This window comes from Saimiri boliviensis, chromosome 1 (assembly GCF_048565385.1).
Source record: "Saimiri boliviensis isolate mSaiBol1 chromosome 1, mSaiBol1.pri, whole genome shotgun sequence".
Lineage (NCBI taxonomy): Eukaryota > Metazoa > Chordata > Mammalia > Primates > Cebidae > Saimiri > Saimiri boliviensis.
The window spans coordinates 165,277,924-165,303,183 of NC_133449.1; the positions used below are offsets into that span (position 1 = coordinate 165,277,924).

At 40.3% G+C, this 25,260-nt stretch overlaps 1 protein-coding gene across 1 annotated transcript in view; it reads right to left on the reverse strand.

The window, feature by feature from the left end:
* Positions 1 to 3,893: 3,893 nt before the first annotated feature.
* SPOCK1 (SPARC (osteonectin), cwcv and kazal like domains proteoglycan 1) overlaps positions 3,894 to 25,260 on the reverse strand; it is a 545,496-nt gene continuing 524,129 nt past the window's right edge. The window contains exons 7-11 of the mRNA XM_039469576.2: positions 21,126 to 21,242; positions 17,189 to 17,410; positions 13,530 to 13,592; positions 7,923 to 8,060; positions 3,894 to 7,427 (exon numbers count right to left, since the gene is read on the reverse strand). Of these exons, the coding sequence (XP_039325510.1) occupies positions 7,237 to 7,427; positions 7,923 to 8,060; positions 13,530 to 13,592; positions 17,189 to 17,410; positions 21,126 to 21,242 (731 nt within the window). The 3' untranslated portion in view covers positions 3,894 to 7,236. The remainder of the gene's footprint in view (positions 7,428 to 7,922; positions 8,061 to 13,529; positions 13,593 to 17,188; positions 17,411 to 21,125; positions 21,243 to 25,260) is intronic.

Consider the following 25,260-nt stretch of genomic DNA (forward strand, 5'->3'; position numbering starts at 1 on the left):
TGAAGCAGGGTCACTAGTTATGAAACTCTTTGGATGGTTGAGACAGATGACAATTATCAGAACCATGGCAATAGTGCTGGGACAGAGAGAAATAAGTATTTAGAGGAATTAACAGAATTTAGTGACATTACAGGTTGGGAGTGGGAGAGTATGGCATAGATAATGGTTCCATTTCTGAAGCTAAGAGCTGTTGGAGGAGCCAGTTTAAAGAGGAACCTGATGACTTTTTATATCATTGATTTTTGACTTCACAATATGTTATGGTGTATTGCTTCATCATTTTTTTTAAAAAAAGTGAAACTTAGAGATGAGGCTGATGACCTCATTGGCCATGTGCCCCCATCCTGGTTCTTCCCTCAGAGGTTACCACTGCTAACAGGTTGATGTGTATCTTTTCAGAACTTGTTCTGTGCATTTCCATACCTACACTAAAAAAAATGGAGTTTCAGTTTTTAGATATCTAACTTACATGTTTTATACGTCATCTGATTTTTCCCCATACAACCAATATTTTGTAGTTTTTTCCAAGTCAGTGCATATAAGCTACTTCATCCTTTTTAATTGCTACAAAGTATTCCACAGTATAGCCTCACCCAATGTTCCCACTGATTAGTATTTCACTTTTTTCCAAGTTTCCTGTTCTAACAAGTGGATATACTTTTACTTATAACTTGATAAATTAGTGTAGTGTTTGTTTCTCCAGAAGTAGTTACTGAAAACTGGAATTACTAAGTCCTAGGGTGTACACTCTTATTTTTGGTAGCTGTTGCCAAATCACTCTCCACAAGGCTCTTCTGATTATACAGCATACAAGAGTGCTCCTTACCCTGCACACTCATCAATACTTGCTATGATCAAGATTCTTTTCTGAGTGATAATGTATCACTGCTTTAATTTGCATTTCTCTGATCATGGGTGAGATCAGGTATAGTTTCACTGCCATTTGTGTCTTCTACAAATTGCTTGTTTTTATCTTTTGCCCATCAGTCTCTTGGGCTGTATTTTTCTTCATATATATATATATATATATATATATATATATATATGTTGTAATATATAATTTTAGTGTGTATGTACATACGTGTGTGTGTGTGTAGCTCCTAATCCTCCATATGTTTATGTCACCTATGTCTTTTTCAGTCGTATTATTTTTGATGGAGGCAAATTTATTCATCTCCATTTGGCTCATGTGTTCTAGCACTTAAGAAAAGACTTGCTGACTCCTATTGTCATAAGTATATTCCTTATCTATTTCATTCTGTCATTTGTATTTTTTAAAATTTGAAATTGAGGTGTCAGTGAAAAATTCAAGTAGGATTATCCAAATGGTAGGTGATTGTTTCAGAATGGAACTGAAATCAAAACCTATACTTGATATACATATTGAGGGCATCTCAGATTGGAGGAGATTATTAAAACCATAGACAAAGATAAGACTGTCCAGAGAAAGCATGTAAAATTAGAAGTGGGATGGGGATGCAGATCTGAGGTATGCCCATACTAAGAGAACTAGCTGAAGAAAAGAATATACAGGAGACCTAAAAGAAATGTCCAGAAAGGCAGGAGGAAAGCCAGGCAATGATGGATAAAAAGAACCAAGAAAGTCAAGTTTTAACAAGGGTTCAGTAGGTACTGCCCTCAACATCAACCCTTCCCCTTTTTATTTTTGAGACAGGAAGTTACTTTGTCATCCACACTGGAGTGCAGTGGTATGATCATCGCTCACTGCAGCTGTGACCTCCCAGGCTCAAGCGATCCTTCCACTTCAGCTTCTGAAGGAGCTTGGACTACAGGCACATGCCACTGTGCCCAGCTAATGTTTTTAGTGGGGCGGGGGTGTATTTTCTTTCCTTTTTTTTTTTTTTGAGATGGAATTTCACCCTGTTGCCTAGGCTGGAGTCCAGTGGTATCATCCTGGCTCAATGCAACCCCTACCCGCTGGATGTAAGCAATTTTTCTGCCTTGGCCTCCTGAGTATCTGAGGTTACAGGTGCTTGCCACCATGCCCAGCTAATTTTTGTGTTTTAGTGGAGACAGGGTCTCACTATGTTGCGAAGGCTGGTCTCAACCTCCTGGGCTTGAGATCTGTCCTCCCCAGCCTCCCAAAGAGCTGGGGATACAGGTGTGAGCCACCATGTCCAGCCTCCACTTAGTTTTTTCAACAATTATTTGTCTTGTTCAAGTTGGTAATAACTTTTTCAAGCAGGCACCAGATCTCACTCACTTTTATATTCCTAGAACTGAGTATGTTTCCTGCCCACGGTGGCATCCATGCATCCAACAGAGTGAAATCTATACATCTACCAATTAATCTATAAAGGTTTGTTGAATTAATAAATTTTTTAAGTCTTTCTTTTTAAGTCAATATATCAAAGCAAACCTTACCACTAAGAAATTTGAGAAAGTAGTGTGACCTTTATGGTCTGTAACCAAAGCTGGAGAACTGGCTTCCAATTGTTCTTGCGTTAGTCTTGGCCTTCAACAAACTAATATGGCATCCACAACAGTGGATGGGGTTTACTTGCTTATTTGAGAGGAATCTGAAGTGTGTTCAAAATGCCAACAATTCTTTAATGTGCCCTTAACTACCTCGGAGACATCACATTGGCCCTTGCTCTCCCGACATTAGTTATTTTGCAGATTTACAAAGCACCTTTTCTTGAACTGTCAATCTGTAAACTGTCTGTAAAATCTAGTCCAGAGGGTAAAGGAGTGGAATTATTCATAAGATAGTTTCTACCTCAGCTCATGGCAAAATTACTCACTCAGGGTATAATTAAGTCATAGACACACTGGCCCAAATATGGATAGAGGGGAAACGGAAATAATTCCCATACCAATTTGAGTGCTTTCTGACTTTCTGATGTTCAACAAGGATCTGGTGTATTCCTGAACAGAGGAGACCCTAGGGTCCCCATAAAGGGAAGAGAGGTGGGTTGTGTTGTTTTTTGCTTTTCAGAGAATTTGAGAATAACTGGCTGGGGAGGGAAGGGATAAGCAGAGTTTAAAAACTTTAAGGCTGTAAACAGGATGACAAGAGTGAATGAAATCTGATAGGTAAGGAGTGAAGTTGGGGCTTTAGAGAGGCAAAGGCCGCCAAAAGGAGGACTCAGGTGAGGGTTCTAGACCAGCAGTCCCCAACTTTTTTGGCACCAGGGATGGGTTTCATGGAAGACAATTTTTCCATCAACCTCAGGGTGAGGGAGATGGTTTCAGGATGATTCAAGCACACTACATTTATTGTGCACTTTGTTATTACAGTTTAATGAAATAACTCCACAACTCACCATAAGATAGAATCCGAATAACTCCACAACTCAGCATAAGATAGAATCCGTCGAAGCCCTAAGCTTGTTTTCCTTCAACTAGATAGTCCCATCTGGGGGTGATGGGAGATAGTGACACATCATCAGGCATTAGATTCTCATAAGGAGTATGCAGCCTACCTATCTGGTGTGTGCAGTTCACAAGAGGGTTTGCATTCCTTTGAGAATCTGATGCCACCACTGATCTGACAGGAGGCACGGCTCAGGCAATAATGCAAGTGACGGGGAGTGGCTATAAATACAGAGGAAGCTTTACTTGCTTACCTGCTGTTCACCTGCTGCTCTGCAGCCAGGTTCCTAACAGGCCATGGGATCAGTATTGGTCTGTGGCCCAGGGTTTGGGGACCCCTGTTCTAGACCGAGCAGGCATAGGGCAGGCATGTGCCAGAGGTGCTGCAGGTACCAGGCCAGACTAGCTGCAGGCAGACCTCTCTACCACAATCAGAAGTCCTGACAGAGCCTTGCTGGTTATCCTCTTTTGTCTGCTCATACCGTTCCGTAGTGATTGCGTGTGGGATGTGCGTGCTGAATGCACATCCTGCCCAGTGAATTACACACACTCAGGTGTTGCAGACAAAGTAAAATTTATTGAGACAGACAGAAATGCACCTACTCAGGACTACAGTTAAGCATTTACTATTAACCAAAGAGTTGTGTTCACATTCCAGATAAGTCTACGTGGAAAAGCATTCAGAATTTACTAGGTTTTTGCTACGTCACTATTTCATCTACAATAGGGACAACAAACTGACACTCAGGATTAGATGGGCTCTCATTACAATGCTACACATTGAACAGGGACAAACATCAGTGACTTTGAGAAAAAGGTATATAAAAAGACCAAAACCACCCACTGCAGAACGGGCTCTTGGATGTTACTGTACAGTGTGGTCAAGGTAACAAGAAGAAAAAATGTGAGTGGAGGGGGCAGACCTGGACAGACATGTTGTCATTTGCTAGTGTGGGTAAGAAAATGGGCGTAAAGGAGAAGAAACAAGACACAAAACCTCCGACTCAGTATTAAGGTATTCTCATGCCTAGAATATTGGTAGAAACAATAATACATTCAGATGGCAAACAACTCACCATGGTGGAACAAAATTCTGAGATTTAATTTGGATGCCAGGGAAATTGTATTAAAAGAGCTGTTTATGGAATAAGAATGAAGCTATTCACTAAGAACTTTTCAAAAGTGAGTTAGTGAGGGTTCAGCTTAATACCTGTATCAGACAAGGGACTGGATTATGATACTATTTTTTAATCAGTATTTTATGTGTACTTGGTCACTGTACAAATGACTCCTTGTCACTGGTACCAGTGGGCTTTTTGGGGATCTCTTTCCAAAAAGAAGAAAGTGAACATTCTACTTCTAAGGATAAGGTAACTCATTCTAATTTTTAGTACTCATGGAAAGTATTAAAGGTCTTTAAAAAATCTAATGCTGTCATGTCAAAGTGAGGCATGAAAAGTATTATTAAAGTGGCTCCATCAATTTGGGGGTTCCAGTTTGAGGAGGGCTATTTAATATTTTAATGAATTGAAATATCTTCTTAGAATGTCTCTGAAAATGTCATCTCATTACCTTACTGGGAATTATCTATTGAGCACTCTTCTCCATCATTAAGTTAATGCTAAGGATCTTTAAGTGTCATCTTAATTTGATACATCTTAATTTGATACTTGTCATAAGATAATCAGGCAAATTAAAATTAGTGATTCATCCTGCTCCTAGAAGTTTTTCTAAGTGAAATCAATTTTTCAATTTCAATTTGTTTTCTTGTACATTTGCCTAAACTCAAAGGAGATAGTAACAATGGTTTTCTTTGATGATCTAAACTGAGATTTTAAAACATGTCTTCATTTTTAATATAATTTTACTGCAATTAAGCACCTGCTTTCTAAATTATCTTAGTTTTGTTCAAGAAAGAAAAAAATACTGAAACAAAGGTGATGGAGTTGAGATCCCAATACAGAGCTTGCCTATGGTCTGTCTCTCTCTGGGGAAAGTTAAGTATAAAACCTCAGGGTTATTTACGAAGCCAAAGGACTTTGCTATATCAAGTATGTTCATTTCCTATCTAAGACCAACTAATGCCACTTTATTCAGCCAATGCAAGGATTGGAACATGCTAATTTGAGGTGGGTTGGTACATCCAAATGGTTAGTTTGGGATGGGGGATTGGTCAGCTGCCACTATGATGTTTTGGCTGAACATATTTCTTGCTTGAGTTCATGTGACTTTTGTGTGGACAGACTGAAGTTCATGGGGGAAGGCAAGAGACAGACATATGGCCCAAAGAGCCTTGCTTGGGTGGCTGATTCTGATTAGGGCATCCTGGTAGGTGAAAGCCAGGTAAGGCAAGAGCTTATGGACTAGTACTGAGTGAAATGGGGAACTTTAGAGACTAGTCTTTGGTACTTGTATCTTGGATCAGCTGGATAGGGAGAGAAATTCTAAGGAATGTAGAGATGATGATGCTACCAAATTTGGAACTAGACTCCAGTGAGTTTAGTTAAAACAAACACTATGGTGAAGAACTTTCTTCATCAGTATCTTGTAACTTATGGGGAGTGAGAGGGGTACAGAATTTGCTCTTAAAAACCCAGGGTTTGCTTCCATGTGCTATTATGACATTCTTTGTAGGCCTCCATTTGGGATTCTTTGAGTGGTTAAAAAAAAAAAAATTGTACAGCTTTTGTGCCCTTATGATTTGTCAGTAGAATGGGAGTAAAAGCAAAACATTGAGTTCAGAATTAGAAATTTTCTTCTCTTAAGGAACACCATGGTACTCTCCTCTCAGAACAGGGGATATGTGTGCATGCCTTAGAAAAAGCCCTTGAGTAGGTAAGAAAGGAAGGAACCTATGGCAGACAGGATGGCTGCAGCCAAGGGCGCTTGGAGCAGAAATGAAAGAGATGGCTTGTGAAGTGGCTCATGTCGTGTGGGAGTCACATGGCTTCTGTGAGAAAAGTGATTTAGGCAGACAGAGGTTTTTTCTTAATCAGAGGCTTTCAGTAACTGCTGATGCACAGAGAAGAGACCTCCTCAGCCTGCAGGCTACAAGTGCCAACTGCTAGTGCAAAAAAGGACTTTGATACAAATTTCTTATTCCAGAAATTTTGTTCCAGGTCTGGACAAGCTGACAAATTTGTAATTGTTTCTCAGGTGAATTTTTAAGATAGTCAAACAAACACTTTTTTCTGAGAGGTATGTGTGTGTGTGTGTGTGTGTGCAAAGAACACACACAGTCTTTCTACACATGCATGCATATTTATGCATGTACAGAGAAGTATCCAGACACCGATTTTTAATAAAATGAATTCCCCAAAGGGATTCTTAACTGAATTAAGGCTGTTGTTTATAGGAAGCCAGATAGAATGATGTGAAAAAATGAATTTTTACCAGGAATAATAAGGGGCAGGGGGAAAGGTACAGTGTGGTATGTGTGTGTTTATTTATTTATTTTTTTCTTTTTCACAACATCTACAGGACACAAGAAAAGCACTTAGACACTGTAAGGCTGGGAACCATGCTGTAATAACCACCAGTGTGGGTAACCAAAAGGGTCTTTGACATTTAAGAGGGTGGGGGCTCCCTGCACTGTCAGAATTCCACATAAATCACATGCTTGTTGGAAAAATCTCACAGGGGGGAAGGAGGCTCTGGTTAATCAGCCATTTCCCTATCCAAAAAATAAACAGCAACAAAACACAGCACTCTTTCTCCCATACAAACATATGCAAAATCAGAATCCTCTGGGAACAAGCAGTTGTCTTCCAAACCTTAGGTCGGGTATAGAGAGGAACAATGGAGAAGAGACCTTGGTGCCTTGGAGTCTCAGATACAAATGCAGGAATAGGATGTGACTTGCAATTTTGTGCAAAACTTGTGTCCTCTTTCTTGCGGGCACTACCATATGTACCCGACCTCATCCTCTTTGTCGTCGTCCTCGTCCTCATCATCCTCTGTCACGGCTCGGGTGTGCACCCTCAGCTTCCCCTGTTTGTCCTTTGGTCCCAGCTCCCGCTCATCTTCTAGGTCATCCAGCAGGACCACTGAGCCGCCACTGCCAAAATCCCCTGAGGTTTCCTGCTCCTCTTCTGAAAGATTCAAGCTTGAGGTTAGTTTCCACTTATACCACATGTCCCATGTCAGCATTTTTCCCTTTGCATGTGACTTAACTGTAGGGTAAAACCAAGCAGTTTACTTTCTAAACACAGAAATATCCCTGCCGCACTGCGGTCAATCTACAGGGCACAGATTACAAACTATGTTCTCATAAGAGCCCTAGAATTCTTGAGATGCTCCTACCTTCCCAGGAGGTTCACCACCCTAAAGGAGAAGTGAAGGCAGCCGAAGTGGCTCTTTGCCTGCAGCAGTTCTGTCTGACTCCCTTCTCTGGTCATAGCGAGTTCCTGCCACTTGCCAAGCCAGCTACATGTGAGTTCATGTGATTTCAGGGTTACTATATCTCCATTATAAACTCAATATAGACTGGAGCTACCTCGCATCATTCTTCTGTGGAGATCCTTACACAGTGAGGACCCACAGGTTAGCCAGGTCATTGTGGGGCTGATGCAGGAGGGCCTACTCACCACAGCTTACAGCACCCTGTTTCCTGGAGCCAGCCAACTCATTACCATATTTGTCCACACACCAGCACTGCCCCGTGCTGCCATGGCACTGTGTGGCTTTGTAATAGCCCTCCTCATTACACCGAGGTATGAAGGCCCCTGGGGGAACAAAAGGTACAACTTTAATCAGAGATGTGCAGAGATACTCAGGGTTAATGCCCCTCAACACAGGAAAGAAGGCTCACATGTCAAAATATCTGCTGCAGGGCCAGCTGCAGAGGATAGGGATGGTTGGCTATTACTTAGTCAAGATTACAGGGCCCTTAACCTTTGTAAGCCCAATTGCACTGAGCTCTAAGGAGCTCAGTTTTTAAACAGGAATGATACTTCTATTCTGGGCACTGATCTAATCCATGTGTACATATACATATATTTGTGCAATCTCTTATCCCCGCAACTCTGAGATACTTAACCATTTTTTACCTTTTAATAAATAGGAAACTGAGGTCTAGGAGAATTAAGTAATCTTCCCAAGGCATCTGCTAGTAAATATCAAGTCCAGCATTACCAATACATTGCGCAACCACATAAAGTGACATTGCTATAAAACTTTCTATATGCATTAACTATGACTAGTAACAGATGTTCTATAAACTACACCAGTCCATGGATCACACAGTTTCAAGCCATTCCTTGTCACTGTCTTCTAGACTCTAAGTAAGAGGTAATAATAGCTAAGTGCTCTAATTGCATCATTTCATCTAGCCACGCCAGTATCACCATAAGGTGTTGCTATTACTATCTCCCTGTTTACAGAAAAAAGAAGTGATAAACTGGAGTTAAACAATATGCCCAAGGTTAAGCAAAATTCCTTCTATTCCTTCTTTGATTAGCATGAATTTTTCCCTTTAAATCTTGAATGGCCACTACTGATATTAATTACATGTTTAATGTGAGAAAATCGTATGGTTTTTATGGTTTACATAATTTTAACAAAATGGATTACCGGTGGTACAAATTTACAAATATGTTACTAAGTAACTGATATGTTTTGGCTGCGTCCCCACCCAAATCTCATCTTGAATTGTAGCTCCCATGATCCCCACGTGTCATGTGAGGGACCCTGTGGGAGGTAACTGAATAATGGGGGCGGGTTTTGCCCATGCTGTTTTCGTGATGGTGAGTAAGTCTCATGAGATCTGATGGTTTTGTAAAGGGCAGTTCCCCTGCACCTGTGCTCCTGCCTTCCACCCCAGTGATTGTGAGGCCTCCCCAGCCATGTGGAATTTTGAGTCCATTAAACCTGTTTTTCTTTAGAAATTACCCAGGTTGGAGTATTTCTTCATAGCAATGTGAAAATGGACTAATACAGTGATTGAGGCATAAATTTTGTTTCTATGTTTTCTGTATTGTTTCTATTGATGTTCTTAATACATAAAATGATTCAGGTATACTCTAGACATTTTTTATAAAATGAAAATGTGTCCATAAAAGTATCTTGGGCTTGGTGCCCATTTTGGGGGGATGAGAGTAGCATTTCCTGGTTTTGATTTACTTGGATCTTCTGTTACCAAAATTTGGTAACTGATAGTATCCATTTCATCTAGGTTTTTGTAAGTTTGAGAACCACAATTTACAGTATTCTATAACTGAGCTTATATCCCACATTTAAATTCATGTCACTATTTGAGCCTTTTCATGTCTTCATATTGTCACAAGTTTGTCTATTTCATTAGTTTGTTCAAAAAACTATCTCTGATATGGTATTTTAAGTTTTACTTCACTGTTGTCTGCTTTAGTCCTATTCACTTTGTGTTGTTAAAGCTTTTTGAGTTGAGAATTCAGTTAATTTCATTTTTGTCTTTTTTTAAAAAAATGCATTTAAAGCAATGAAGTTTCCTTAAGTTTACTTTAGTTGCTTCCTATGTATTTGGTACCCCATGCTTTCATCTTCATTCATCTCTAAATATTTTGTAGTTTTTACACTCTTTCATCTTTGATCAATATTTATGAAACCAAATGTATGGGGTTTAGTAATCTCATATTTTACTTCCGTTGTTGTGGTCAGTAGGTTTGATCTGTGATCATTTACTTGAAATTTATTGAGTTTTCTGTTGTGATATGGTCTGTGGCAAATGTTTGTGTGTGTTTGAAAGACTATATTCAACGGGTAGGTTCAGAAATACATATACAAGTGTGAATGATAACAAATCTTTGTTTACTTGAACTGTTAGTTTCAAGAGGAGGTATGTCAAAGTTTCTGAAGACCACTGTGGATATAAATCCCCCTTACAGTTCTATTCCATTCTTTAGTCAACAATGGATTGTATATGTGTGACAATGGTTCCATAAGAGTACAACACCGTATTTTTACTATGCCTTTTCTATGTTTAGATATAAAAATAATTCCCTTTATGTTACAATTGCCTGCAGTATTCAGTACAATAAAATGATGTACAGGGTTGTAACCTAGGAGCAATAGGCTATATCATCTAGGTTTGTGTGAGTATACTCTATGATGTTTACACAATGACAAAGTGACCTAATGACACATTTCTCAGAACCTATCCCTGTCATTAAGCAAGGCATGTCTACACAGCAACTGCTGGCATATAGTAAAAGGGATATTTCAGCAAGATGACTGCATTATAAAAAACAGATATGCTTTGTCAGACATTAACGTTGTTTAAAAAAGAGTATTTACCCTCATTTAATTTCAACTTTTTGTGGAATTATTTTCATATAACTCTCCTTTAAATACTTATTGATAATAAATGGGTTTGACCTGTTCACACTTACTGTGATAATAGAAACGCTTACTCCTATTTCTGCCACCATATCTGTTTTCTACTTACCATTTCTCCTGCCTGCTATGGAAATCAAGTTTTCTTTATATCTTGTCTTATTTCCATACATTTAAACACTACGTATTCTAATATTCTTATGGTTATTCATATTTTCCACAGAGGAGCATAGGTTTCCCCAGTAGGATCTACAGTTAATCTATATATTTATCTTTTTCATGAACAAACTAGAAGCTTAACACATTCTTATCATCTTTTTCTCACTTCCCCCAATTGTCTGGAATTTTAATTCTAGGTTGCTATAAAACTATCTTTTTTGGTCTTATTTATTTAGAGTTAGAAGCATGTCATTTCTTTTTCATTATTGCATCTGAATAGTTCCTTCTGGGATCATTTGTTTGGTAGAATAAATCCTTTAGAGCTATTTAAGTGAGTCTGTGGTTAGTAAACTGACTGAATCTTAGATGGTTTCAGAGTATCTCTGCCATCACACTTGAATGATCATTGGGATAAATTTTAAATTGTAGGTTCATAGTTATTTCCCCTCAGCACTTGGAAGATATTATTTTCTCTTCGTAAGTCAGCATTGTCAACAGTAAGTCTGATGTCAATCTGATTCTCATTGTGCTGTGGGTAATCTTTATTTATGACACTTTTTAGTTTTGTTTTTCTTTACAGGGGTGTGTGTTTTATGATAGTGAGATTGCATCTTGTATGAAAGAATTCTTCCTCTTTGTGTAACCTGGGTGGTAACACCATCTGTATCAGCCTCCTGAAAACAGAGGCTCCTGCCTACCACTGTGGCTTTCTGTGTCCTAATTTTGTTTCTGATTTTTGTAAGCGTGCTTACATTTTCAAATTTACCTTTTATTTAGTGAAACAATCTCAGAAAAAAAATATGGGGGGACAGATTTCTCCTATTTTGAATCATGACATAAACCTAGACCCAGCTGACTCTAGGGTCTAGTCTAGAACATGCTACTACCAGGCTATACCAAGATGACTATATTCTCAGAGATGAAATGAGACCATGGAACACTATAGCTATCACTTAGGAAAGGCTGCTGATGCCACAGTTGGATGCTTAGTGATGGCTACCCTCTTATTAGGGAGTGTAAGCCATTGCACATTAGTTTTCAAAGAGCAGTAGATGTTGTCAATAGCTCAAAAAGAGATTTGTGAACAAATTTTCAATCAAGGACTGCTTACAAAGAGAACATGTAGATAACTGGTTCCTCTTTGGACCAAAAAAAAAAAAAAAATTGGGTTGAGCTCCTAGGTTGGTAAGAAGCAGGTGCTGCTCTAAATCTACAATGCAATAATTATAGCTGATAATAATTTGTTATTGATTGTTTTATTTATTTGAATCTGTATGCCCCTGAATACATAAAGAATTTGTAAGCAAATAAATGGCATTTTTTTCTGAGTCAGCTGGAGTAATCCCCATATGTGATAAAGCAAGCCTTAAAATAAAATGAGGTTTATTTTAGGAGAAAGGTAGGCATTTCATTCACATGCACTGGGGTAAATGGAATATGAGACATCTAATCACAGATGACCCTTAACAATGAGGCAATGTATAAGATATCTATACTGCATAAAAACAATGTTTTAATAAACGGCAGTGTACTAGTTCTACAACCACCTGTAGATCATAGGTATTTCATTCAAAATGATATCCCACAGGGAGAAATTAGATCAATAAACACAAGTCCTTGCACTGGAAAAACCTATGGAGGAGGGATCCAGCCAATTTGCCTTCAGACCAGAAATATATCTTTATGTCCTTTTACTCAGGAGAAGAATGTAGACCCAAGAATTTCAAAATCATGACTTTGGGGAAGTCATCAAAAGCCAAAAGGAAGAGAATAAATGCATTTTGAGGTAACTCAAAAAAATCCTAAGAGGAGAAATCACTGGAATTCATAGACTGCCTATGTTAGACAGTCTGCAAGAAAACTTGCCCATTTCCTTCAAATAAACAGAGAAACTTCTGAAATGGCAGGCTGCTTGGGGAATGCCCTTGCCTCTGAATGCTTCACAGGAATAATTCTGAATTACTGTTACAGCTGACACCCCTTTTTTTTTAAAAGAAAGGAAAGCAAAGCAGACTCTTCCTTTCTTCAGCAAACCAATGAGAATTTCCAGTGTTTCTATGACAAATGCCAGGGACTTCCTCCACATGCTGGAGAAAGGCAGGCTGGGAGCTCTTTAGCCCCTTGAGAGGCCCGCAAGATTTGCATGTTAGGAGAACACATATTCATACAACCCACTTGCTTCCATAGTGTTTAAACAGCCTGCATACCTGCATACTTTCCTGGAGAGACTAGGTGAAGGTGGAAATAGGCTAAAGCACATGCATGTTGTTCAACCCTGTCTGATAAATTCTGAAGAGAGGACAGCTCATCTCTTTCCTTCAACAGACAACCCTATCTAAGGAACAGAGGAAATGCTGTAATTTTTAGACCTTATAGTTTTAGCACTGGAAAGAGCATATGAGAGCACCATTCAATGATTTTACTTGGAAAGAAAAAACCAAGATTTATTTTAGCTTAAGATGAGGGAGGAGTTAGCAGTGGGGATGGTGCTAGGACCAGCCCTGGCGGAACTCTCTTCTGGCTGAAGGAACACACAGCAATTCTTAACCAGCCAGCCAGTCCTCTGTTTATGTCCAGCTGCCTGGAAGAGCCCTGCCTGGGGGTAAAACAAGGCATTTCTTTCATGAAACACTAGCCCTAATTGGATAACCATTGTCATGCTGATCATTATAAGGGACATGGCTGGTTTAATTAGTTGTTTAAACCAGTGAAGAAATTGTACTTACCCAGCAGGCTTTTCCCCTTGCTCAGCTTCTGAATTCTGTTCATTTCATTCTGGCAAGGGAGACCTAAAAAATAATTTCTGGAAGTCAATTTCCAGATGGCATGGAATATAATCTCTAATGATTGACTTCACTCTTGACGTGAAATGTAGACAGTGACACACCTGGGAGGGGAATTGTTCCATATGCTGTTACTATACAACAAACAAATTCAGGCCATTAGTGTGACTAATTACAAAACAAACCTCATACCACAATGCACTTAAAATAGCATTTGGGGGCTACTTGCATTGTATAGAAATGTTTGTTTCTTTCTAGTGCCAACTCAAGCAAATATCAAGTATCTAATAGGTAGTGTAACAGACTTTTTCCTTTCTATCAGGAAGGAAGTAATCAGCCAAGGCTTATTAGTGGGGAAGTGTTTCGAATCCACAAACAAACTAATCAGAGGCGACAAATACTTATGTAGCCTAGGTTTTGCTGTAGGAGAGGATGGAGAGGAATGGTTACTTCAGACCTCACGGTACACTACCCCTAGAAAAGTAAAACACAAATTAATCCCTTGAAGCCGAGGGACAATTATGAAGATACAGAAGAGATCTGGAGAGGCAGTGATGAGGCTTTATATCTAGGCTCTGCCACCTCCCAGCTGAATACTTTGAACAGGTCTCTTCACCTGTTCCAGCCTCTGGGCTCTCAGCAGCAAAATGCATGTCATGGAAAAGAAGTTACTTCCATTCTAAACAAAATGAAGTGACCTCATTCATTCTTCAGAGTTTACCAGGACTTGCCTTGGTAGACCTTATGGTTCATGGTTCTCCTGTCCTTGGCAGAGGGGTTCTGATTCTCTATGCTCTTATATTTGGCTGATGCTGCCTCTTTCTGCAGGCCCCACACTTGCATATAAAGTATCTAAGCAACTATTTACAACTCTTACCCTGCACAATGCTACCTGGTCTTGGTGCTTGTTCCATGAGAGAAACTGCTAGTAAAATATATTTTGTTGACGTCTTGTTTTAAGATGCTTTCAGAGTCAAGGAGAAATATATAAATGGAAAACATCAAAGGAAAGGAGAAACAAATTTCATCTGTATTATAAAAGGTAGCATTTATGATGACAGTCCTGGATGCTGTGCCACAGGTGGAGGTTCTGGCTTTCAGCAACCACGAGAGTAAGGGTCGTCTATCCAGAGATGTACCATGAGGCCAGGTGACCAGCTCTGACTCTCGGTGAAGGCAGTAAGTAGCTTTACTCTCAGGGCCTGGCACTGTTACCTCCAGGTAAAGCATTAACACACAGGCTATGTGTTGTAAGGAAACCATGCTAAAAATCACATGATACAATATGAATTCAAACCTAAAGCTATCACTAGGCTTAATGCTGAGAATCACTACAAGTATTTACTAAAATTTTTAAATGGCTATTGTTTGAACATTGATTTTAGGTACTAACAGATGTAACTAGAAGAGAGAAATGAGGTATAAAAATTAAAAATGAAGAGAAATATCCAGCAAACCAACCGCAATAACTTATAAATAAAACAAGAGCTTTGTAAGGTCGTTGGAATAAAATCAATGTTGAAACAACCACCAGGGAGGGAGTATAATGTAAAAAAAAAAAAATAAAAATAAAGAAAACCTTTTTCATTTACAATGGTAGCAATAATAAATTCAAGGGAAGTACAATAATTGTTAGAACAAAATTTTAAAATGTAACACCACTGGTAGATAGATCCTGTTCTAAGACAAAATGATTCCATATTATACAGCTATTGATTTTTACTTGATTAATCTAATTTTGCCTGATACCAAAAACAATACCAATAGAAACCGTTTTTAATTGGGTAAACTGATGCTGAAGTTCACAGAGGGAAAGAAACATATTAATATCCAGGCAAATTCTAAAAAACAATGGCAGCAAAGGATAGTCCTACCAGATATTAAAACATATTATAAAACAACTGTGATTTAAAAGTCTAAAACTGACTTCTTAATAGTTAGAATACATAAAAGGGTATTTATATATATAAAAGAGGCAAAATTTGACTCTCTCTCTCTCTCTCTCTCTCTCTCTCTCTCTCTCTCTATATATATATATATATATATATATATATATATATATATATATATATATATATATAATTAGAACCACATTTCAAATTGAAGGGCAAAAGATAGACTAGTTAATAAATGAGAGAAGGGCAACTAGATGACCATCTCCAGGGCTGTGGAGGAGGCTGGGAGCCCACCTGACGATGTAAACATACACAATCTAGACTGATGCAGAATTTAAGTGAACAACAAAAACAAAAGGTTTCCTCTTATGAGGAAAACATCAGCAATAAAGTGAGGAATACCTTTCTAAGCTTTATGGTGTCTTAGAAGCCAAAAAATAGGGAGAAGTTTGACTATCTTAAAATTTCTCCCGAGCAAAAATGCATGAACTGAAATTTGGGAAACATATTTGCAATATCTATGTCCAGAAAAGTTCCAATTTCCTTAAAAAAACAAGAACCTGATAGAAAAATATACAAAGAACATATAGACATTTCGCGAATGTTTCATATGCATAGAAGTTCAACCTAACTCAGAAACGTTGGTAACACCATAGAGAATAGCTATTCTCAAATATTTTTGGTGAAAGTAAAAACTGTTACAACCTCTTTGGAGGTGAAGTCAAGTGGGAAATACTGCTCAATTTTAAAAGGCCTTTTGACTAGTAATTCTGCTTCTAAGAAGTAGAATTAAAATCCCATACACACATACTTGTATATTTTTCACTGAATGTCCTTTTACAATGCCTACATTTTTTGTTGTGTGTGTACTGTCTGTATATACGTGCATAGAACATAAATTACAGTTGTTTTATAGACACAACTTAAATCCTTGCATATTACCAGTCATCCTCCTTTCCTGGCAGTGGAATATGTCGGGTACGCCAGCTATGCTTGTGGTAATATGTTCTCCTGAATACCTGACCCACAATGGGTTTTGGGATTGGAATTCAGATGTGGGCCAGTCTCCGCTGGTCCCATTAACTGTGACTGCCATACTCAGGTGCACTCCTCAGCCAGAGGGAGGCAAAGGGAGAGCACCTGCCACTGGCTTCCTGAGAGTCTTTCTGTCCCTACTCTGAATCCCCTTGAAATACCCTGGCATCTTTTCTTCTTCACCAAGTTTTGCCTCTTTTATTCATTAGCTGGAGATCATTTATAATTGAAATAGCCTTGCGTAGGACACTTAGTATAAATCTGAATTTATCCTAGAGAAACTGACAAGTGGCTTTCTCAATGAGAATAATTTTCATTGTCTCTCACATTTGTAAGGTATTTTTTACATTGAGAGCTCACAATGACCTTTGGATTATGTAGTGAAGGTTTCTGTACCCATTTTATAGATGAAAAAACAGTGAAGAGACTTTCCCAAAGGGAGGAACAGGCAGAAGTAACTGACTCCTTGACTATTCTCTTGGGTTTTCTAGTATACCACACCAAAAGCAGAAATAAACTGGGAGAAATAAGACTTTGGGCCTGGCATTAAATGGAATGAATTATTTATCATCTGACTGTGGCTCTCTGCCCTCTCCATAGTCATACATGGTCCTCCTCTATTCCAGCAAGTCTGCCCTGGGCTAGGGACCCCAGGTATCCCTCCCACCTTACCTCCAGGCTTCTGGAAGCAGTAGCACCACTCATTGTTAGAAAGCTTGCCATCCTTGAAGGAGTCACAAGAGTTGAACAGAGGCTTGATACAGGGTTCGTACTTATCCAGGTAGATAGCATTGATCTCTGAATGGTCAAGCAGGAGGTCATAGTTCATGTCCAACTTGTTGAACATCCAGCCCAGGGAGTCCTTGCAGATGGGCAGGATGCTCGTGTCAAACCCTGCCAAGCAAAAGGTACATCTCAGCTGCCACCAAGCCTGGTGCTTCCCTCTCACTGACCCAAGAAGGTGCCAAGACCCAACCCCGCTCCCCTCCTAAGACTGTTTCCTTCCCAGGACACAGATTGGGTGATTCTCTAGAATACTTTTTGTGTGTTTTGTTTTAAGTGAAACAGTTTAAAAGTCAGCATTTGAGGAAAATATATTCTAAAGGGAACAAATCCCCAAATGATAATGTATCTGTGATATAAATATGCATTTTCATTTGCTTGAAATGGGGTATGCCCAAAAGAAATAACAGAAACATGATGAGTAAGAGGTATAGCTTATGATACCAAAAACTATGCTTTTATATTTCAAAAGCATTGAAAAACAAAAACAAAATATTTTTAAAAGGATAGCAGTGAAATGAAACAATATAGCATAATCCAGAAGCACTGATTACATCCCAGAGGACCTTTAAATCCAAGCAGTCTGAACATTAATGGCAAAACAAGCCAGGTGCCTGCCTCTGTTCCCCACTCTTCTCTTCTTCAATCCCCTAAAGAGATCCGTGACATGGAATCCAAATCAACTCAGACAATAATTTCTTTCTTATTTCCCTGGGGGAGAAGTCATCGCTTTCTTAAAGCATTATTTGTTTCCACAATGGAAAATGTATGCACTAAAATAATAACACTTAGCTCAACACTCAGGATATTGAGTCTACTGTAGACACGCCCCTGATTTAAAACTCATCTTCCTTCAGAATCAAAGGTGCCACAAAATCTCAGCCTGTTCCATAAACTGGATTTCCAGGACTAGTTTTATTTTTCTAGAATACCGATAAAAGCAAACGTCTGTGTTGCTATGTAGAAACCATGCTTCTAAGCACTTTGTACTTAATTATCTCACTGAATCCTTTTGACAGTCCTATGAAATGGTGCCACATCATCTCCACTGTACAGAAGAAAAAAATAAGGCTCAAGGTCATACAATTGTAGAATGGAGATTCAGACCCTGGCAAGCTTAATCCAGAACCTACATATTCTCAATGACTCCTCTGCTAAACTTCTGCCTGACTTGATCTTCTTGTCCTGAGACCATCCAGTTGGGCTACAGTGTCATGTTTAAGGATGGGCAGTGCGAGGGGTCCTGCTGGGGTCTGTTGCCTACAGCCTGGTCATTAAGTTTCTGTGTGCATCACTAGAAACCCCTGCTTAGTGAAATGTAGGATATAGCAAGGTGTACCCACTCTTTCTGGAGCAGCATCTTTGCAGAAAAGTCTTCATTGTCCAGAAGCCAATAAAATAAGTGCAGCCTCTCCTCCTCTGAGCTTTCTTAGAACGCTATGCTTCCCCTCATTGTCCATGCTTGCTAATTAGAGTATAGGCTCCCTGAGGGAAAAGACTTTCTTGTCTCCTTCAGCAGCTTCAGGCATGACAGGCACATAGCGTTCAATTTTTTTAAAAAAAATGTTGGGAGAAGTTTTCTAGCTGCTGCAAACTCTATTGCTTTAAACACAAAATCTTTCCATTTTTAAATGTATTCATTATCTTAGAACACATTTTAAAACTCCCTCTTTATTTTCTAGAGAGGCTATGGGACATAACATGGCACCTTCTTTGAACATCATGATTGTCAACAGTCTTTGATAATGCTGTCCTCAGGGGCTGCTGAATAAGAGATAATTTGCTACACGGCTCTACACTTTTGTACAGAATACCGACATTTTAATACACAAAGAGGAGTTTACTGCTGACTGGTCACCAAAAAGAAGTGTCAATCTGGTTGGGCAGTAGTCAAAAAGTCAAGCCCAGCACTACTAGAAAAGTAGTGCCTCATCTGACATCTGTGGTTGCCTGGCATACAGGAGAAAGGAGGGCAGCCCTTCTAGTTGGCCCCAAGAGTACAGGATCAAGCAAGGGTCCTGGGCTTCCCCTTCAGAACTCCTGGACTCAAACGCCACTTACTCCTCTGGCCTAGTGGGCTAACCAAGCATCATTCTATTACATTCCCTTCACTCCAGTTGCTTCAGGATATCAAACCTAAAAGCCTCTTCGGGGACTCAATTTGCTTCTGGGCAAAGGCAGATCTTTTGGAGAAATCTCCAGAGACTGGAGGCTGCAAGCAGCAGTTCTCCTCACATCAATCTGCTTTTTGTTGAAAGGTTGTTCAGAAAACCCAAAATCCAGCTGCTCCTAGACGATCCAGGGGAAAAAAAATCTTATTTTGCTTTTCCTACAGATAGAACCACGAAGAACCACTTTTGGGACTTAAATGCTATTTTTTCCTTAAGATAAAAGATCCCAACTATTTCAAGGATTATACCCCTGGATCGATGTTCTCCACTGATCTCTCTGGAAGGTTAAAAGTTAGGGAGGTCATTTTTGTTTTGGCTGAAGACCAGATGCTAGTGAACCTCTAGATGTCAACAGTTGCTACTCTAACTTCTTACCTACCGCATTCCATCCACAACATTACTTTCAGAAATCCCAAACAAGTGTGGGATCAGGTGAAATGCTCTATTTTAAATGACTTGTTTTTATATTTTGACCAAATAATATCAAAATGGCTACATAGAAAAGGCTGTGGCCAAAGTACATGTAGCAAACAATTGTGTTGTTTAGTAATCTATTCTGTGCTGATTGGCCACAGTGTGGAGAAACCTATCCTCTGCCTTTGAATTAAAAGCATCAAAGACTCCATCAGTGTGCAAATGTGACAGTCCACTCTGAGTGTTTGCTGCAGCTTATGACAAAGCTGAGTATGGTCTCTGCCAGCTCAGCAGCTGATGCCAATGGGAGGCTCCTTGAGCAATTTGCCTGTTATGGATGGAGAAAGGAGACACCTGTCTGGGAGTTTCTGTGGAAGACAATATGCGGTCTATTGTACACAAGGACACAGCACCAAAGATGTTCGCTACCCTGTTGCTTCTATTAGCCTAACACTGGTAACAACCTAAATGTCCCTAAATAAAGACCAAATTAAGCAAGTTGTTATGTCCATAAACTGCATTCTGTGTAGCTATTAGAAAGCAGAATACTATTCACAACATGAAAACATAGTCACATTTCTACATGGTAAAACTTCATAAAACAGTCTGGAAAGTATGTTTCAACCTTTGTAATTGTACACACACACTTTCATATATGACACTGAAGAAAACCTCAGAGTATGTACCACAGCATGCTTATCGTCATTAAAATGGTAAGATCATATATTTTTTCCAAAATGCCTATACTAAACATTTTTGTTTTTGTTTTTGAGATGGAGTGTTGCTCTGTCACCCAGGCTGGAGTGCAGTGGCATGATCTCAGCTCACTGCAACCTCTACCTCCTGGGTTCAAGTGATTCTCCTGCCTCAACCTCCCCAGTAGCTGGGACTATAGGTGCCACCATGCCAGGTAATTTTATATACATATGTATTTTTTTTTTTTTTAGTACAGATGGGATTTCACCATGTTACTCAGGTTGGTTGCGAACTCCTAAGCTCAGGCAATCCACCCACCTTGGCCTCCCAAAGTGCTGGGATTACAGGGGCGAGCCACCACACCCAGCCTGCTAAACATTTTTTAATCCAACTTTTTTTTCTTGAGATTGGGACATGTTTAAAGTATATATTCAATATATTAGGTGGGTTTTTTGCCCCCAAATGATATTGCTAACCCTAAAACAATGTCTAATAAATTGAAATGTGATATTTAAGATAAATGAGCAAAAGCCAAATGGTCTTACTGCCTTGGGCTGTGTTGGAGCTGGTAGGCTTGATGACTCTGTTCGCATCCTCGTGAAGAGCTCCAAACCAATCCTTCAGCCGGGAAGCAAGGTTCCGTAACTCCTTGTCTGTGCAGGCTAGAGAAAAGCAAGCAGAACAGACTATGAGTCTGGGGGCTTTCTGCCCTCTGTGTGCAGGGCTACTGGCAAAGCCATGTTCAAAGCAAATCCTTCTATCCAACCATGACATACCTCAGTTGGACAACACCCCGAAGATGCTGTTAGCACAAAGAGTGGGACAAAAAGAGAGAGACTCCCAGGGGGAGCAGCCATTGTTCTGAACTGAAATTGGATGGCGTCTGTGCTGTGAAAGCAAGCTGCAGTGGTCTCACAGTTATGTCGCATCCTCTGAAGACCATCACACATCACCTTTGCTAACCGCATAAAGCTTGCTCTTGCAGTTATGCCAGAGAAGATTACATTTACCACTAAACTCATGCCAAGAGATTAACACCCAGGCATAGCTAATGCTCTGAGAGAGAGGCTGCCTAGGACACCAAAAGACCCTAGTAATAGCAGGTGCTCAATTTTGCTTTAGCCCAGGGTTTGGATTTGTGGATTGGGCCTATTTTGCTAGTCTTCCTACGGCCTCATTCTTGACTTTCCACTATAAACAGATGGATGCCTTCTCCATGAGTCTTTTCAGCCCATCTATAGCTATTTAGCTCATTTCTTAGAGTCAGACAGAGTCACTGGGGCAGACAGACACTACTGAGAACAAGAAAATCCAGACGGATGGATGGGTGGGCAGGTGAGTATGTGGGTGCAAGCTAGTGAAGGTCTTGTAGAATGCTAAGACTTGAGGAAAGAAATCCCAAAGAGGGAAAAAAAAATGGTGCAGAGAAGGAAGTTGACTTTCCCTAGCCCCTCAGGGCACATGCTAATTCTTAATACTGATAAAACCAGCCAAGGGTCCAGGCAGTGGGCTGCTATCGAGACCCAGAAAACCCAGCAATGAGTTCTGGGCCTTTAGCATCTGGAGAGAGACATTAAAGATCTGAGGTGCCAAAATTCCAATGAGTAAAAAGGGACAAAGAACAGAACCCCAATTTTGTAACTTTTCCCAAATTCTAAAGCTCCAGGAGCAGACTGCTAAGGAGTTAAACAGAAATGCTGTTACAAGGCACAACCAAGTTCTGAATGTCTCATAGTGCTGAAGGGACGCAGATTAGGGCTCAGAACCTGCCAGTGCTGAGGGAGCCCAGGGGGAATCCCTGGGTCTTCACTCGAAGCCATAGGGGACAGTGACAAAAAAGGAGTAGACGCAGCCTCAGGAAAACTCCAAGCTAGCCTTCAATCAACACAGGCCTGACTGATTTAAGGTGATCAGCCCCCATCTGCCTGCCTTTTAAAAAGCAATGTGAAGCTTCTCCAGAAGAAAATAATACCATGCAGATCCTCTCCTCATTTTTATCATCCACATGTGCTTATCAGGCAAGCCCATTTCTCACCCTAGGGCTTTGATGGAGAACCCAACTTCCCACAGCGCAGGCAGAAAAGGTCTTTCTCCACTCTCCACATTAGAGAAGAGGCAGCCAGGCCCTGACTGGGTCTTTGCAACCTAAGGACTCTCATTTACAACACTACCTTCTGTCCAGGTAGGATCCGGACTCATACTCTGCAAAGCATGGAATAAATGTGAGTCCAGTGTTTATACCCCAGTTTTTAATGACCTGAAGACACTGCCTTGCTTTAACAACAGAGTATGGTTGTATTTTAAAACACCAGCCAGGAAATAGCACTGAGAAATGTCTCAACAGGCAGCAAAGCATAACTTCTCAGGAGTCGCGCTGGCTGGAATGAATCCCAGCTTTGCCACTCACTGGCTGGGTGACCTCAGACAAGTCAGCCTCCAGCACCTTGGCCTCCTTATCTGTAAAACTTGGGATAATATTGTTATATAACTATACATCAGACAATGTATATAAATTTCTTAACAAAGTACAGGATTATATGGTAATTAGTATGTGCCACCTAAGATTTTGATTGCTATTCCTATTTTTAAATCGAAGATTTATAGGTAACCCTAGGGCTAGCATCACAGCATTCAGAAAAGCAACAAAAAATCCACCTACACACGACTAGCTTTAGCCACATAAATAAGTAAAAATAGATGCTTGTGTTATCTAGTAAGCTGTCATTAGCCATATATATGGCTATTTACATTAATTAAAATTAAGGCCAGTTGCAGTGGCTCATGCCTTTAATCCCAGCACTTTGGGAGGCTGAGGCGATGGATCACCTGAGGTTAGGAACTTGAGACAAGGCTGGCCAACATAGTGAAACCCCATCTTGACTCAAAATACAAAATTAGCTGGGTGTGGTGGTGCATGCCTGCGATCCCAGCTACTTAGGAGGCTGAGGCGGGAGAATCGCTTGAACCTGGGAGGTGGAAGTTGCAGTGAGCCAAGATTACATCATTTCACTCCAGCCTGGGCAACAAGAGTCAAAACTGTCTCTAAAAATCAAATTTAAAAAAAAAATAGTTCCTCAGCTGCACCACTGCATTCAACAGCCCCACATAGCTAGTGACCTCCACACTGGACAGCACAGGGGCAGAATCTTCCCACCGCAGCAGGCTGTCGTGCTGGGCGGCACTGAATCAAGCTAGTGATCATTCTGGGCTATCTAACATTCCGGAGTGTCATCATGATATTCTGACATCCAAGTCTGTTCCTGTACTTCTTCCCCTCAGCTTTTTAAGATGGGCTGAGAAAAAACATAAGCCCCCACCAGCCAGTAACCAGCATCTCTTGCTAAGCTATGTTCCCAAATGGTAGGGAAGGTAGTTGTTTAGTTGTTATGAAGGTAGAGAATCCTGGCTTAGCCCAGGTGCAGAGGCAGATCTTCAGGAGCAGGCCCACCCATCTCGCTTAGGGGCCCCAACTCAGAGCCTCAGGGGCACTGGGTGTTCACTTTTCTGACACTGCCCTGCTCTAAGCAGAGAGAATGTGGCCTTTTTTTTTTTTTTTTTTTTTTTTAACTGAAGGAAATAGGTTATGCACTCTATAGTCAATTTCACATTTGAAAATGGGAAATTAATAGCCTCTTTTTTTTCCCCTCTATTGCCATGCACACCATCTATTCTAAATGTTCTCTGAACAGAGAAAATTGCCAAGTCAACGTGCAGAAGAAATCTCACTCTACAAGATAAATTAGTCAGTCGTATTTAACTAAACCCTGACAGATGTGCAAGTAATCTGTATCTTTACAAGACTGCTAGATTTTCCATCGGCTTCCCACAGTACACAGGCATTGGATGGCTGATGGGATCAGGCACTGGAATCCTGAAAGAATGTATGTGTCATTCAGGGACAAGTCCATCAGCAGGGAGCCACTGGTGTGGGTCGAGAGAGATCAGAAAACTGAAATGGAGACAGGAGGCTCTGAATTACTGGGCCCCATTCACTCACAGCATCTTCAGCTGAATGGTCCTTATGAGGAGAAAGTCAGGGGCAGACTGCTTGGAGCTGAATACATCCCAGAGAAGGAAATAATCAAAGGCAACAGCCTGCAGAGGGCTATTTTTTCAGATTTGGTGTTCCAGCCACAATATGCAGGCTGGTGATGGGAGAAAAGTGTCTGCCTTTTAAGGTGCTCATCATTGACCCAATAAAGGTGTGAACTGGAGATTGAACCTTTCAGAAGTGGGGACCCGGAGGATACATCCCACACTTAGTGCATTCCTAGGGAAAAGTAATGTTGGTGGGGTAAAAAACATATTCACATATCCCCCTGCTATTCTGGGGCCATTGTGGCATTCTACCCTGCGGCAATCCTGGCGATTTCTGGAGAGAGGTCCTGGTGAGAGGAGCAGGGCACTCACTCAGGCCACCAGCATCGTACTCTTCAGAGGAAAAGACAGTGCTTTCTTGGGAAAGGATTTGGATTAATCATGAAGACTAAGACCTGCTTTCTTGTGCTCTCCTTACCCTCCTGGGTGGACACATGCCAGCTAGCCCTCCAATTCTCCCATTTTCAATCACATCCCTTCCCACCTTTCATCCTGGTTTCAGCTCGATTTTCACTGCTCTCGTGCTCCCCGTTCTCTCCTCAGCATCCTACTTCTCAGTGATGTTTCCCCATTTGCCCTCCT